The sequence below is a fragment of the Rana temporaria genome, chromosome 7, assembly GCF_905171775.1.
Source record: "Rana temporaria chromosome 7, aRanTem1.1, whole genome shotgun sequence".
NCBI classification, from domain to species: Eukaryota; Metazoa; Chordata; class Amphibia; order Anura; family Ranidae; genus Rana; species Rana temporaria.
The window spans coordinates 137,637,483-137,654,853 of NC_053495.1; the positions used below are offsets into that span (position 1 = coordinate 137,637,483).

Consider the following 17,371-nt stretch of genomic DNA (forward strand, 5'->3'; position numbering starts at 1 on the left):
GCGCTTTACCACCTATATAAAAGGGTGCAAACGAGAACGGCCTAAGGTTGCACTTCCGGCGCCAAAAAGACTAAAGGCTCATACACACAGTCAGACATCCAACAAAATTTCCCTTGGATTTTTTTCCTAATTGATTTGTCCGGCCACACCCATAGCATACACACAGTCAGACTTTTCTGCAAACTTTTCTAAAACTTTCCTAACATCACGTGTTTTTTTTGCTATTTTCTGCTCTTTACCGCCACCCTTTGGTTAACTTCTGCTATTGTTTGTTGCTTTTAACATTGGTTCTGAGCATGCGTATTTGCACTTTGTCCAAAAGTTGGTTGGATTGCTGTACACACAGTCAGACAAGACACCATCGGACTTTTGTTGCCGAAAAGTTGGTCCGTTTGCAGACCTAACTTTTTGTTGGATGAAACCCGAAAAAGTTGGTCCGATGGAGCGTACACACGGTCAGACAAATTAGAAAACTTGCAGATTTTATAGTTGGTTGGCAAAAAGTGTGACCGTGTGTATGGGGCTTAAGTGACTCAACCCGAGTGTGTTGGAGGTGGAGACAAACAAATGTGGATAGTAAAAGCAAAGTATGCTGTGAAGAAGTAATGCCAGTGGTGTCAGATGGCATAGACTTTGTGAGCAGCTATTTTTTAAAAAAGGTAAAACCTTTTCCAAGTATATAACTAGTAGAATCAATAAACGTGAACAGGTGTTCATACTGATAAAAACAGCGCTAATATGTGGATAATCTTCCAAATGAATAAATAAAGTGGTGAAACCTGAATGATACTGATGGTGTGGAGGGTGATCTATAGCTGGTATAAGTGCACCTGGCACCAGATACTGCACCAATAGTGTGGATAAGTCCCAAACAGTTACTGGGATGTGTGCTTACCACAAAACAAACCTTCAGATCAAACTGGTACTGTAAGGGTTAATACTCGAGCAGGGTCGTATGTGGAGACAAAAAACAATAGCACAATTATGGTACAGTATTGTCTACACAACAGCCCATTAACCAAGATGGATGACAAGTCCCTAGTGTATGCCCGTACAGTGATTATGAATGATAAAAACCAATAAAAACGAGTTCACCGCATCTCACTGGTGTCCTCCCGTCCACAGGGGCCGCGCTGGTGCTGCGGATTCGATGGTATGCTGTGTCCTGGATACGATTGGATGGCAGTGGAACGCACGTAGACTTCCTGAGTTTAATTACCACCTTAATCCGCCACAGAACCTCTTTGCAGGCTTCTCATCACTGACATGTGCTTTACCACCTATGCCCGCCCCAGTGTGAAAGTTCCCTTAAGGTAAATATTAAGGCAAAGTAGGTAGCCTAGGGACAGGACTCAGGAGGGTAAGAAATTAGAATGGGCAGCACACACACAAAATTGACTCTCACAATGACACGGACAGCAATGTGCAGCAACACAGATGAAACCTCACTGACATGGCGCTATTGATGGGAGTCCTCTACAGCTTGCCCATGTGACTCATGAAACCGCTCTGTTTACTATGGCTGTGGAAGCTCTTCACCATTAGATAATCCAATTCCAAGCAGGGCTGGACTGGTCTACCGGGATACCGGGAAATTTCATTGTTGGCACAGGGAGGCTACAGATGGGCACTGGTAAGGCTGCATTGATCTCTTATATCATATCCGCAGTCTCTGATCATCTCCGGTACCATGTCTGCAATCTATCATCATCTCTTGCAACATGTCTGCAATCTCTGACCATCTCCTGTAGTATGTCTGCAGTCTCTGACCATCTCCTGTACAGTGTCTGCGGTCTCTGACCATCCCTTGTATCATGTCTGCAGTCTCTGACTATCTCCTGTATCATGTCTGCAGTCTCTGTCGTGAGGAGACTTTAGGATAAAACAAGAGCCACCAAGCTGGAGCCGGCTGACTGATCCCTGCACATTGCACCTGAGAAGAGGTCAGTGACAGCGCTGCCAGGCCAGTCTGGGGGGGGGGGGTCACTGATGTAAAGGGGGGAGTGAATACAATAATGTAAGGGGGCACTGATATAAAGGTTTCCACGTTATATCAGTAAACCCCACCCATTTACCATAGTGTATTCTTTCTGCGGAAGGTGGTCTCTGGTCACCGGGGTCCCCCTTGAAGATTACTCCACTTTTACCACTTGTCACCACAATTTGCTCATATATAGGGGTTACGGTATGGAGGAACGCTTTTGAGTCTCATCCTCAGACATACATGCTCCTGCCCTCCTCCGTGCTTTCCATAGGCATTTTCCCCTCAAGCCTGGGTATGTAACTTATTCTTAACTCAAGGCTCTCTACCTTTGGAGCTCGTCTGCTGGCACTGTCTAACCCTCCTCTCTTGCCCCCCCCTTTTTTTTCTATTTATTTTTCCCATTTTATACTCTCTTGGATATTTTGCCACTCTACATTCTCTGGACAAACTACCCAGTATTCTCTGATTTCAAGGTACTGTTGCTATGATTTTATGGAATGTTATCCCTTAACCACTTTAGCCCCGGAAGAATTGGCTGCTCAATGACCAGGTCATTTTCTGCGATACGGCACTGTATCGCTTTAACTGACAATTGCACAGTCGGGCAACGCTGGACCCAAACAAAATTTACATTATTTTTTTCCCACAAATAGAGCTTTCTTTTGGTGGTATTTGATCATCTCTGCGGTTTTTATTTTTTGCGCTTTAAACAAAAAGAGAGCAACAATTTAAAAAAAAAAACACAATATTTTGTACTTTTTGCTGTAATAAATGGCCCCAATCTTTTAAAAGCTACGTTTTTCCTCAGTTTAGGCCGATATGTATTCTACATATTTTTGGTAGTAAAAGTCGCAAAAAGTGTATATTGAATGGTTTGCGCAAAAGTTATAGCGTGATTTTTATTGGGACTGCAACATTATGGCGGACATATCGGACACTTTTTGGGACCATTGGCATTTATAAAGCGATTAGTGCTATACAAATGCAAAAAACTACTGTGTAATTGTCACTGGCAGGGAAGGGGTTAACACTAGGGGGCAATCAATGGGTTAACTGTGTTCCCTATGTGTGTGTGTTCTAACTGTGGGGGATGGGACTCACTATAGGAGATGAGAGATGTGGTTCCCAGTTCGTAGGAACACACAATCTCTCTCTCCTCTCCTCACAGAACTGGGACGTGTGTGTTTACACTCGGTATGCCCGCTGCCATCACCCCATTGGACTACTCGGAACTACATGGGTTACCTGCATGCCGCTGGCCAGAGCTACAGGTTAAGGCCTTTTTTTTATGCTGCAAAATGTGATTGCATTTCTTAATCATTTTGTATAAATAAACGTTTAAGTTAATTCACACTATCGAGGCATCTCTTTTTTATACATATGTGACCATTTCCACTGGAGATACTGTTGGATGATCTGAGCTGAATCGCCTTCCCCTCCCTCCAAGCCCAGCCGCTTGTCGATTGCTATTTGCTACATGCTGTTTTTGGTCTCCTCTAAGGCTGGGTTCACACTACGGTTTTCCCATCCGTCATATGTGCGTTTTCCATTGACGTTAATGTTAAAGAAAAAGTATGCGTTTGTCATACTGTTTTAAAAACGTCCGAAAAACCATGGTTGAACACGGTTTTGCGTACGTTTAAAAAACGTTTTGCCAGCAAATCGTACGCACCCGGATGCATCTGAGTGCATACGATTTGCAATGCATTGTCTATCTATACGTTTTCCCGTCCGGGCCCGTACGTTTTCAATACTGAAATCGTATGCGGCTGACGGACGGGAAAACCGTAGTGTGAACCCAGCCTACCCCAGGGACCATTCCCATCTGGTAAGCAGACTTGCATATGTGTGTGGTGGAGGTCTTCAACTGCATGTCACACCAGTGTTAACCATCATCCTTGATCTATTGAGATCGGACTGCACCTGGGTGGATGTCACTTTTTTTCTTTTTCTTGGACTTTATTACATGAACATTTATCTGTTACACTTTCTGGAATCCTGGTAGCCCTCCTGTGTTCAGTTGACAGGGGCTTTTTGTGTCTAAAGGACATTCATCAAGTGTTTTCTTTTATTCACTGTGGATTGTGTTTTCACTATTCATTAGATTTTTGTAAGTTATACATACTCATTTTGTCAAAATGTTATCATTTATTATTCACCGATCATTAGCGCGGTTTAATTTTCCACATGCTTGAGGCTAGCTTTACATATATGAGTTGTAGTAATTTGCACTACCACAATGCATGCATGTGCCGTGCCATTTGTTTTGAATGATCATTATTCATTATGCATTGGAATTTTTGTCTCTTGAAACTAAATTTAAAGTGGTTGTAAACCCACTTTTTTGACTTTTGCCTACAGGTAAGCCTATAATAAGGCTTACCTGTAGGTATAAATAATATCTCCTAAACCTGTACGGTTTAGGAGATATCCCCCTCGCAATGTGCCGCTGATTGCATCGGTGCATGCGCAGGGGGGATCCTCGGCTGAAGGGCCGGCCCCGCCGACCCATGCCGGAAAGGAAATCTCCCGCGTGGATGCGCGGGAGTGACGTCATCGCCGATCCAGCCAATCACAGGGCTGGAGCGGCGATACCCGGAAGACACGCTCGGCTCGGCGTGGACCAGGTAAGTTACCTACCTCGTTCCGAGGTAAGTATTTCCTAATGAGCTAATATGCGGTGCATACTAGCTCATTATGGCTTTTTCCTTGCAGGTGTAAAAAAAAAAAAAATTATATGCGGGTTTACAACCGCTTTAAAGCTGGGTTCTCTTTGGAGCCAGTTCACACATTCTCCGCAGCGACTAAGGTGCGAATTGCACAGGAGCCCTGTGCTTCTTTTGGTTCGTTTCAGGTTCCAATTTAGTCAAAAATTTGGGCTGAAATCGGACCTAAAACGGTGAATTGAGACGCACCGGACTCCTGCTGTAAGCCTATGCGAACCCTAGTGTGAACCCAGCCTAATGCCATGTACACACGGTCGGAATTTTCGATGGAAAGTCCGATGGGAGCTTTCCATTGGATATTCCGACTGTGTGTATGCCCCATCTGACTTTTTCCGTCTTTAGACGGACTATAGATAGAGAGCGGGTTCTCTATTTTTCTGTCAGAAATTCCAACTGAATTTTGCACGGTCAAAAGTCCGACCGTGTGCACGCTCAGGGCCGGATTAACAATGGGGCTGATGGAGCTGCAGCTCCAGGCCCCTTTCTCAAGATAGGCCCATTTGCCCAAAAAAAAAAAAAAAAAAACAAATTTTTTTTTTTTTTTTTTTTTTTAAGATTTTTTTTTTTCTAAGATCGAATTTGGGGGGTTGTAGCTCGATGACCAGAGGTCACAGAAACCCCACATTTGGGGGTAGGCATGGGAAGAGCTACCCCACAACTGGTTAAAATATGGGACGGCTATCATTTATGGTTCCGGAGATACGACCTGCTTGCACAGCCTGTCAGAAGCTACATTCAGAGCGGCCAATATAAATACAAGCTGACACACTACAGCAGACTGATAGGATCACAGTGCTTATAATAATTATTTGTATATTACTCATGGTAATTAACCCCTTACCACCCAGGCCAATTCTGACACTTCTCTACTACATGTAAAAATCATCATTTGTTTTTTGCTAGAAAATTACTCTATGGTGGTCTTTGCACTTTTTATGTTGCAGGGTACAGAGCTGCATGATTCTGGCTAAAATGAGAATTGCAATTTTTTTTCTTAGAAGATAGATCACGATTCTCTCACGATTGTTGCGGCGTAACATCATCTTTCACATTAAAACAAACAAAAAAAAAATGGGCTAACTTCACTGTTTTGTTTTTATGGTTTTTATTATTCATTGAAGTGGGCAAATGCAGTGTGACATAACATATTGCAGCAATAGCCATTGTATTCCCTAGAGTCTCTGCTAAAATATATATAATGTTTGGCGGTTCCAAGTAATTTTCTAGCAAATAATATTACTTTCTAACTTAAGAAACAAGTGTTGGACTTTAAGTGGTTAAATTTAGTTACAATGTTAGTTAGTTACAATGTTTCATTTTGTTTACAAACTTCGCAGACTGCCCAGATTTGTTCTTTACACACAGAAGTGTATCCCTTTGATCTAAGAAGGAAGTGTCAGTTACAATGTTTCCTGTTAAAAACTTGGCAGACTGCCCAGATATTTTCTTTTGACAGCTGAAAGTCTCTCCACTTGTTATATGAAAGAATCAGCAAACTCTGCATTGAAGATCGTCAGGGGGGTTGAATCGAGATCACGATTTTTTTAACGATTAATTGTGCAATTCTAGCACGGTATTTGCGCAGCAATTTTTCAAACATGTTTTTTTGGAAAAAAATGTTTCATTCATTAAAAAAACAGTTAGTTAGTTAAGTTAGCACAATTTTTTTTGGTATCCTAAGCGATGCTTTACATTTTTTTAGGTTACATGTTTAGAGTTACAGAGGAGGTCTAGTACTAGAATTATTGTTCTCGCTCTAACGATCGTGGCGTATGTAACCTGTGTGTATCTGGCTCTGATACTACCAGTGCCTACCCAGCCACTGACTAGTATCTCTCCCCAGCCTGTCCCCACACACCCTCTCACCTGCTGACCTGTGGATGGGGTAATCACTCCTGCAGTGTTATTGTGTTATGCCAGTGCGTACAATGATCAGTGTTGCTAACTTTAGCTGGCAGCACTGATTGTTTTAAGAAAAAAAAACAGGCTGGTTGTACTTAAGTTGATTAATAGATTGACTTGTGTAAAACCAGCTAGCCCATACATAGATTGACTATGGCTGGTCTCTGCATAATTGGCGTAATTTCAATCCATGTATGACCCGCTTAACCACTACTCAGTCCCTAAATATCCTTCCACTCCTGTACATAGTGCTCACTGTCATACTCTCCACACTCCTCTCCTGTACATAGTGCCCACTGTCATACTCTCCACACTTCTCTCCTATACATAGTACCCACTGTCATACCCTACACACTCCTCTCCTGTACATAGTGCCCACTGTCATACCCTCCACACTCCTCTCCTATACATAGCGCCCACTGTCATACCTTTCACACTCCTCTCCTGTACATAGTGCCTGCTGTCATACACTTCTCTCCTGTACTTAGTGCCCACTGTCGCACCCTCCACACTCCTCTCCTGTACATACTGCTCACTGTCATACCCTCCACACTCCTCTCCTATACATAGTGCCCACTGTCATACCGTCCACACTCCTCTCCTATACATAGTGTTCACTGTCATACCCTCCACACTCCTCTCCTATACATAGAGCCCACTATCATACCGTCTACATTCCTCTCCTGTACATACTGCCCACTGTCATACCCTCCACACTCCTCTCCTGTACATACTGCCCCATCATACCCTCCACACTTCTCTCTGGTACATACTACCCTCTGTCATACCCCCTCACTCTTCCTGTACATACTGCCCATTGTCATACCCTTCACACTCCTCTCCTGTACATAGTGCTTTTTTCCGTACCCTTTGTACTCCTCTCCTGTACATAGTGCCCACTGTTAGACCCTCCACATTCCTCTCCCTCACCTGCACATACTTCCCACTTATATACCGTCCATACTCCTCCCCTATGTCGCTTACCCACAAAAACAGTTCTTTAAAATTATACTGAATATCCTCAATGTTACCAGCTCTAGAATGGACACACCTTTGTTAGTTCAACTAAAGGAAATATCAGTTCTCATATTTGTTATGCCCCATTATTAGTACTCCTTTAATTTTGTGATTACTACTATGATGTATAGAGGAACATCGGGGATCTCAGCTACTCTAAATATAGCACTTATATAAAAAAGTGGCCCTGAAAATATTTTTTAAATGTTGGCAACTGTGCACTTAGGCACTGCCCAAGGGCCACCGTCCACCGGGTCAGTAGGGGGCCCCATGAGAGGCTCCTGGGATCCTGTGATAATAAAGCGGTAGTAAACTTTCCTGACATTACTACTTTTTAGAGGCCCTGGGGTAGGTTATGCCACAATGTACAAGTATGCACACTTCAATTTTCAGACTGAGCCCTCCAGTGCTGTGATGAATCAGGCGGGGCCTGGACACTTCCATCTTCACCCGGTCTTCCTTCTGGGTTCTGTGCCTTTGGTCACTTGCCTTGGCTGGGCTGCGTTCATGTCATTCCCACGCATTTATTTATTATTTATTACACCCCATTCACACCTCCGCGACAAAACGCCCGACGCCGGCCGCTCGTGCCGCTGGAGGGGAGAATTCCCATTGCTGTCTATGAGATGGTTCACATCTCATAGACGCCGTACACCTGCGGCATGAAAAAAAGTCCCGGACCCTTTTTTTCAGGCGGCATTGGCGTTCGGCCATACAAAGCAATAGGAAGGATTTGTAAAAAAAAAGTTACACTATTCGCGGCAAAATACGCCGCGTACGCAGCGTTACTTGTCGCGGAGGTGTGAATGCAGCCTAAAAGGCCCCACCAAAATCCTCAGCACCAGGCCCATGATGTTCTTAATCTGGCCCTGTGCACGCTGCATAACAGTCAATGCATTTGCTTATAAACCCTGCCTAAATTAATCAAATATCAAACTACGAAGAGTTTGTAAATTGAAAAATAGAATAAACCAATGAATAGAAATATTTTTATTATTATAATCCAAACACTAACATTTTACATAACAAAGCAAATTACAATATTGTATATAGGATTACAAAAAGCTGCTGAATCTCATGCTTACATTTGCTCTGTTAGCAGGTTGTACTGCATCAACTGCAAAACTCTAATATCACAGTAGTATGGTGCAGATTTACAAAAATGAAGAAAAACCAGAGCATTTACCCGTAGAGAACAAATAGGTTTCATCTTTCACAGGAAGCAAGAAATCTGTTCATATGTTTACCTGCTCCAGTTTTTATAAACCACATACATTGCTTAAAGTCATTCATTCTAGTGTATAAACTATGAAAATTATTCATGGATAGTACGACTCCATCCTGTAACATAAAATGACAAATGCATGTAGCAAATACATTTTTAAAGGGGAGTTTCACCCGTGTTTTCGTTTATTTAAAAAGTCAGCAGCTACAAAAAGCATAGCTGCTGACTTTTAAAAAACCGACACTTACCTGCCCCACTGTCCAGCGTGGCGGCCACCCGGAGGCTCACTCCTCTTCCCCTCCTCTCCTCAGCGCCATCATCGTAACTGTGGGCACCCGGCCATGACAGCTTACGGCTGCCACCTCATCCCTTTAAACCCGAACACATATTAATTACACAGGTTCTGTGGCTGATTAAGGTGGTAATTAAATTCACTTGGTGCCTTTCCTGCATTATATTAGACTCAGAACCTGTGTAATTCATGTGTGTTCGGGTTTAAAGGGATGAGGTGGCAACCCTATTACGGCTTCATGGATGGGCACGAGTCGCGCTGCTCTCTCCTATTGGCCAGCCGATCTTCTGGGACCTGGGTTGTGTCCAAGAAGATTGCTAGCAGGGAGGGGCCACCTAGGGCAAGAGGAGGAGTCACCTAGGCGGCCCAAAAAAGAAAGCAGGACGTGGGACAGGATGTTCCACTAAAGGTAAGGTCAACACACCCCCCCAAAAAAATGACATGCCAAATGTGGCATGTCAGGGGGTGAGGAGTGCTTAAAGCGGAAGTTCCACTTTCGGGTGGAACTCCGCTTTAACTGAAACAAAAAATGGGGCAGGAGCAAAATGTAACCAACAAAGCTGTCCATCCATAACTCAGTTTTGCAATCGGTTAATGCTAGGTATAATTAAGTTCATTATGTACCTGATAACAAAACAACAGGTATGTAAAATAAAAAGGTAATCTAAAGCTGCCCATAAATGTATAGATGTCTTTCCATCAGTCTGCAGGCTGAAGAATTTAAATCTAACATATTCCTCAATCCATGCTAAACATCATAGATGGACAAATCTCCTGCTGTGGGATTTTGTACTCTGAACAGTGCCTGCATCTGATTGGTTGTAGGTGCTGTTTGGCTGACAATCTCCCATCCAGCTCCTTAAAAAAAAGTAAATAAAAAAAAAATCGACTTTTGTCAATCCTGATGTTCCACATGGTACGAAAACCAGAAGGGAAAAGTCTGAAGACGAGCTGTCTGCGTATTTTCAGAACATTAGTACGGTGCATTCAACAGACGATTTGACTTTTACATTCGATAAAAGCTGGATGTGCAGGCTATAACATTTCTGTCTGATGTGAACTCAACGTCTGATTTTCGGATGTTCAGTACGGAAATCCGTCACACAAAAGTTGAAAGTACAAACACGCATGCTCGGAATCAAGGAACGACTGGGAAGAGTTTGGTCTTGTAAACTACTGTTCGTAATCTAGAATTAACATTTGTGACACGGCAATTGATGATATGTCAAAATTCTAATTTTCTTTAACCACTTAAGGACCGCCTCCTGCACATATACGTCAGCAGAATGGCACGGCTGGGCACATGTACGTACAGGTACGTCCTGTACCCAGCCGTGGGTCGCGGGCGCACTCCCAGCGACCCGCTCCAAAGCTCCGTGACCGTGGGACCAGTGGACCCGATTGCCGCTGGAGACCCGCGACCCGGAGCTGAAGAACGGCTTCCCCGTGCTTCACTGTGGCGGCTGCATCGATCGTGTCATCCCTTTTATAGGGGGACACAATCGATGACGTCACACCTACAGCCACACCCCCCTACAGTTGTAAACACACTTCAGGGAACACATAACTCCATCAGCGCCCCCTTGTGGTTAACTCCCAAACTGCAACTGTATTTTCACAATAAATGCATTTTTAATGCATTTTTTGCTGTGAAAATGACAATGGTCCCAAAAATGTGTCAAAATTGTCCGCCATAATGTCGCAGTCATGAAAAAAAACGCTGATCGCCGCCATTAGTAGTAAAAAAAAAAAAAAAAAAAGATTAATAAAAATGCAATAAAACTATCCCCTATTTTGTAAACGCTATAAATTTTTTTACCAAACATTTTTAGAAGAATACGTATCGGCCTAAACTGAGTAAAAAAAAAAAAAATTATATATTTTTGGGGGATATTTATTATAGCAAAAAGTAAAAAATATTGAATTTTTTTCAAAATTGTCGCTCTATTTTTGTTTATAGCGCAAAAAATTAAAGCCGCAGAGGTGATCAAATACCACCAAAAGAAAGCTCTATTTGTGGGAAAAAAAGGACGCCAATTTTGTTTGGGAGCCACGTCGCACGACCGCGCAATTGTCAGTTAAAGCGACGCAGTGCCGAATCACAAAGGGGCAACGTCCTTTAGTTGCATTTTGGTCCGGGTCTTAAGTGGTTAATGGGATAATAATGAAACTGCTTTGCATGTAGTTATGCCAAATGTATTTTAAAAAGCATTTATTTTGCATGATATACTACCAACACGAAATTAGCAGAAGGGGCCCAAAGGGTGGCGCTTGAGAAGTTAACTTCCTCTTTATACTCTCATAGTACGTCACTATGTTCCTGTTTGTCAAACGACAATTTGCATATCTTTAGTATGCTAGACAAAATCCTGCACATGCCCTTTTGACAAAAATCAGATTTTCGGTCGTCCCACAATCAGACCATGTGTATGAGTCTTTAGAGGGCAACACATGCAAATTTCAGCAGATTTTAGCTGGAATCATCCAAAATTCAGTAGTTGTATATCCAGCTATAAACTACCTAAAGACGTTTTGGTTAAAAAGAACAGACCAAACATGCTAGGGCCCTGTGCCTTGAAACATGCTATAATTTCTACTCAAGCTAGCCATTAAGGCTATATTGACATTTATGTGTTTTTAGGCACATGCGTTTTCTATTGAAACACACACTGACATGCATTTGTATGCAGTCCCATTGCATTCAGTAGCACTGTGCAGTGCAGTGATGACCTGGTGGCCTCAGAGTAATGAACCTCCCTATTGAAGCATACATACTGCTGTGCAGGAGATTACAGCAGGGCCGTCTTAATAGCATCGTGGGCCCCTGGGCAAAGTAAGGCTCTGGGCCCCCTACAATGTTGACAGTGCAGGTAAACAGACATCAAGAAGGTAGGAGGCAGACTGCCTCCCCTGTGTATCCATCACTCTCAGTACCATCATGGGGCCCCCATTTTCAGGGCAGCGTGGGATCAAGGTCCAGCTGCTTTGGGGAAAGTGCAGGGGCCTCCCATGCAGCTGGGGCCCCTGGCCAGTGCCCAGGTGTGCCCTCTCATTAAGACAGCCCTGGATTACAGGGAGGTGTTATTCATGTACTTATTATAGTAAAGGTATATGTAAAATTGTCTGGAGTTTTTGAACTTGTATATTATTAAAGTACACCTGTCAGTAGTGAATCCAGATGCCATGATTCTAATGGTGCTCCTGGAAGTATCAAGAGCTGGTCTGACTGTCATGCATTTCTCCTGGTTATCGTTATATAATGAGCAGCCTTACTGGCCAGTAGGAACATGCAGGATCTGTGATGGGGTAGATCACCATTTGGTATTGCCTGCTGGCATCTAAACTTAACTTAAAGTGGATCATAGGTGTGCGCAGCCTATTGCATTAGGGTGTGCACCCCAAAGCTCCAACACATATGCATTTGACATACCAACCTGAAACAATGGGGGGAAGCAGGAACAAGGGAGCACATGGATCCAGACAAAAGAAGGAAGAGGAACAAGGAAAGAAGGGGTGGCATATATTAGTACCGATCCCCTAAATTTAACTCCTGCATGGCATTGACAAAAGGGAGAGAAGGAAAAGCCTACTTTCAGCTGCTGCAGGAGGAAAATACAGATCGGTTCCACTAAATTCCACCTCCGCCACTTTTCCTGTCCAGGTTCTAAGGGCTGGCAAGGAAGGATTGCGCTTTACCTATCACCTGCCCAACATTGACAGGTTGCCAACCCCAGGATTAGGGTGTGCCCAAGCACACCTGGCACACGCCTATGAAGTGGATGTAAACTCACTCTCATCCTTTTTAAACCACTGCCATAGTGCTGATCTATAAGGATATAGATGCCTCCTGCATGTATCCTTGCTTGTCAAATGTCTCCCCTCTGTCTGTTATAAGAACTGAAAAACTGCAGATTCTGTGGATGGATCTGTTGTCTGGAGCTCGGTGGGTGGAGTTTTCTCTTGTGTATTCCTTACACTAAATTCTGCGATGATTACTAACATCCAGTCAAAATCCAGAAAAGTAACCAGATGACTTCAGAAAGGGAGTGGGGGGTGGGAATTAAAAAATAATGCCTGTCTCCAGGCTAGTGCATGAGATATGTAAATAACCTGTCACTCACAGCAAGGGGGAATGGACTAAGGTTTTTCTCTGTAAGTCCGTTTTATTTCACTGAACAATAAAAGAGGATTGCTCAGAGCTGGATTAACTCTGTGTGGCAAAGACTAGGCACAGATGATAGGAAATCATATACTGTACATTGTAACATAAGAAATAAATAAATAATTTAAAGTGGATGTAAAGCTGATTCATGAAATTTTAGCTGAGCACATATATCTGCAGTATTTTGTTATCTCTCTTCAATGAGCTAAGTCCCATAGCTCTCTCCTAAACTGTTCCTCTGTTATCAGCCTGATAACTCCTGACAAATTCTCAGACACTTTAGACAAAATCAGCCTGAATCTTCAGTCCGGGGAGGTTGCTAAAATAGATTAGCTGGGAGCAAGTCCTATTACAAAACACCTCAGAGTCTCTGCCTATGATGAGAGGGGGTGTGTGCCTTTCCTCCTATCAGCAATGTTAGCTATCTTGGCTGTATGCCCAGACATCACACTCTGTGTTAACCAGGAAGAGAAAATCTCCTAACACGACCTCAACTTTCTAAACAGTATATAAATGTGAAGACAGCAGATATACATGTAAAACTTATGTAGGGAGATTTAGTTAATCTGAGGCTGTTCACTTCACTGGGTGTATGGAGGGTTTACATCCACTTTAAAGCGGTAGTTCACCCTCAGTGTCAACATTGTACCATAAAATCAGGCATTGTAGCGCGAGCTACAGTATGCCTGTCTCGAATTTTTTATCCCCGTACTCACAGTGTACTGGTACATTATAGATTCCGACTCCCGCGGGGAATGGGCGTGCCTATGGAGAGGGAGGATGATTGACGGCCGGCTCTGGCACGTCACGCTCCCCGAAGACAGCCGGAGTAGGTCTCGGCTCTTCACGGCGCCTGCGCACAGGCTATGCGCAGGCGCCGTGAAGAGCCAAGCCTATTTCGGCTATTTCCGGAGAAGCGTGACGCGCCAGAGCCGGCCGTCAATCACCTTCCGTCTGGATTGGAACGCCCATTCCCTGTGGGCAGTCGGAATTGTCTATGTACGATTACACAGTGAGTACGGGGATAAAAAAATTTGAGACAGGCATACTGTAGCTCGCGCTACAATGCCTGATTTTATGCTAGAAGAAAAAAAAAAAAAAAATTCTTGTTTATAGGGTGAACCCCCGCTTTAAGTTCAGAACCCATGGGTAATATAGAAGTCCCATAAAGGTATGTCTAGTAATTCTATAGTCTTTTGAGTACCATTAGGATACTGACACGTTTACATTAGAAACAAAAATTGGCTTTGGCGTTTATTGTCTTTCTAAAAAAAAAAAAAAAAAAAAAAAAGAAGGAGGCATTTGTTTTAGCAGATAGTTTGTCAGTTTACAGTTTGTATTGATTGTACTAACATTGTTTAGCCCAGTTACATTTTTGCTTGATTAGTAATGTATTTTTTTTTTTTTTATCAGAAATAATTTAAAGTATTTTCATAATCATAATTTTTCCATTGACCTACAAACACAACTCTCAGCATTCCACAGTTAAAACCATATAAGCATAAACAACATAATTTACAATATATTTACAAAGGAAAATACAAAAATAGAGAAGTTTAGCAAATGTGCGTGTTTCAAAGGAACACTATCGCTCCTATAAAAGCACTGCAGCTGGAAAAACCTAAAACAGTGTAAATAATTGTATTTGTAAAAACTCCTCCATGGTTATATAAGGTATAGGGAATAGGACATGCAATCAGCCAAGTCTTCTGCATATAACAGTGCAACCATACATTCATAATGGTTCCCATAGTCTGTTGAAAGCTGTAGAAAACAGTGGGATACGAGTTCCGACGTGCTTTTCAGAAGGGCTGCAGGGGGCTTACAGTGCATTCCATTTTATTTGAAAAACTTAAAAAATATACCTCTTATATTTTACTTTGGTGATAAGAGACAGTTCTACGAAGCCTATAGTAGTCTGGACTGATTTTCTAATTTATGGGAAAACTTTTCACAACTCCTTTTTCCATGAACACTGAAGTGTTAGGGTTTAAGGGTTTAATCATTTTGCATAGAAAGTGATCAAATATACAATGGAAGTATATTGAGAGCTTATCATCACTGATTCTTCCCAAGGTCAAAACTCTTTTTACTTCTCCATCTCAGCAATTTGATAAAATTAAGGCTTGCATTGAAAACTTTGTCATGTTGAAAGACCATCTTATAGAAGGTGTCAATGGGTAAGTCACCATTTGGATCAGCATATTTTAGTGTTGTCATCGGGGTGTAGAGAGTGTTTGTCTGGTGACGGAAAGGTGGGTTATCTGAGAGAATGATCTTCATTGTGTGCTGAAAAAGTAAAAGAAAGGGGGAAAAAAACAAACAATTGATTTGTTTTGCGTAGGAGCACCCACTTGACACAAGTGGTAGTGATTACTACAAATAATGAAAGACGTATAACATCTAGACATAAAAGTATACCTTAAAAAATTGTATCAACACATATACCCAAAAATGGATCATAAAATGATAAAAAAGCGCTAAAGATGGATAAAGTCCAAAATCACATGTGTAAAAATAAGTAAAAAATTATGGAAAGTCGCAAAGTAGTTTAGTAGATGAAAGTTCAGACAGTGGAAAGTGCTTCTAGGGTTGAAGTAGTAGTGCACCCTACACCAGCTCCCCATCTTCACCACAAAAGTAAGGTACACTTCCCCTCTGGGGTTCACACTCACCAGATTAGTAGATCAAAGCTCAGCTTATTCTGTTATCTGGTGAGTGTGAACCCCAGAGGGGAAGTGTACTTTACTTTTGTGGTGAAGATTGGGAGCTGGTGTAGGGTGCACTACTACGTCAACCCTAGAAGCACTTTCCACTGTCTGAACTTTGATCTACTAAACTACTTTTGAAACTTTCCAACATTTTTTTACTTATTTTTACACATGTGATTTTGGACTTTATCCATCTTTAGCGCCGTTTTATCATTTTATGATCCATTTTTGGGTATATGCGTTGATACAATTCTTTAATTTTTGATAGGTGATTTTTTTCATCTATTTTCTGTTTCAATGATTTTTATTTGTTTTTCAAGTAAAGATTATATGCGTCAACACAGAGAGCAGCGAACAATCCTCGCATGCTCTGCACATAGTAAGTCGTAATAAAAAGAAAAAAAAAAGGGGGGGGAAAGGAAAGTAAAAAAAAAAAAAAAAAAATAAATAAATAAAAAAAAAAAAAAAAAAAAAAGGGGGGGAAAACAATCCGAGAAAAAATAAAAATAAAAAAAAATAATTTCAATCATAACAAACAAAAGTAAGAGGGAAAATGATACTGGGTAACATATGAGCAGGCATCCAAGCATATAGACAATATCACATTACTACAAATGCTTGCTATACTAAATATAGAACCATTATTGACCCAAATTGAGGGATGGATCCTGAATTGCGGCCCCTCTACATAACATAACTAATACTGAAGGCCAATCAATGACCAATATTTAGATATTGAAGTCCCTCGGAGCCCAAATTCTCCATCAGACAACACATTTTACAGATAGTTAAGATAGCTGAGTCACTTCGTAGGATTCAGGGTCGAGTAAACTCACAACTAGAGGATCTGGGCAGCTCAAAATCATAACAAGTAAGATACCTTCAGCATATATTAAACCTAAATGACCCCGGTAGGGGAGCCCTTAGTCCCCAACACTACAGAAAAGGTCTAGGTTTTAAAAAAAAAAAAAAAAAATTAAAAATAAATAAATAAAAGGGGAGGGGGGATGGGGGGGGGGTAATTCATTTTTCATCTATTTTAAACAGCTGCTGCATTGTTTATCATATCATACTGATCAGTTTTTGATATTGATTTATTTATATATTTATTGGATGATTATTTCTATATTCCATTTATGGAACCTCATTGACAGATAAATCATTTTCTTTGGCGCCGGAAAGTGCACATTGGGCCCCTTTGTTTTAGTGTGCACTTTTTTTTTTTATAAAAGTATACTTATACATGCTAATTTCAAATCTGTGTCGTTGCACATAGGAATTTAACCTCCTGCTGACCAGGCCTTTTCTGGAACTTTTTTAAATTAGTATTTTTTTTTTTTTTTTTTTAGAAA

At 41.8% G+C, this 17,371-nt stretch overlaps 1 protein-coding gene across 1 annotated transcript in view; it reads right to left on the reverse strand.

The window, feature by feature from the left end:
• Positions 1 to 14,591: 14,591 nt before the first annotated feature.
• The window catches only part of LOC120945677 (retinol dehydrogenase 8-like), a 31,172-nt gene continuing 28,392 nt past the window's right edge, over positions 14,592 to 17,371 (reverse strand). Inside the window, exon 6 of the mRNA XM_040360009.1 lies at positions 14,592 to 15,597. Coding sequence (XP_040215943.1) covers positions 15,367 to 15,597 — 231 coding nt within the window. The 3' untranslated portion in view covers positions 14,592 to 15,366. The remainder of the gene's footprint in view (positions 15,598 to 17,371) is intronic.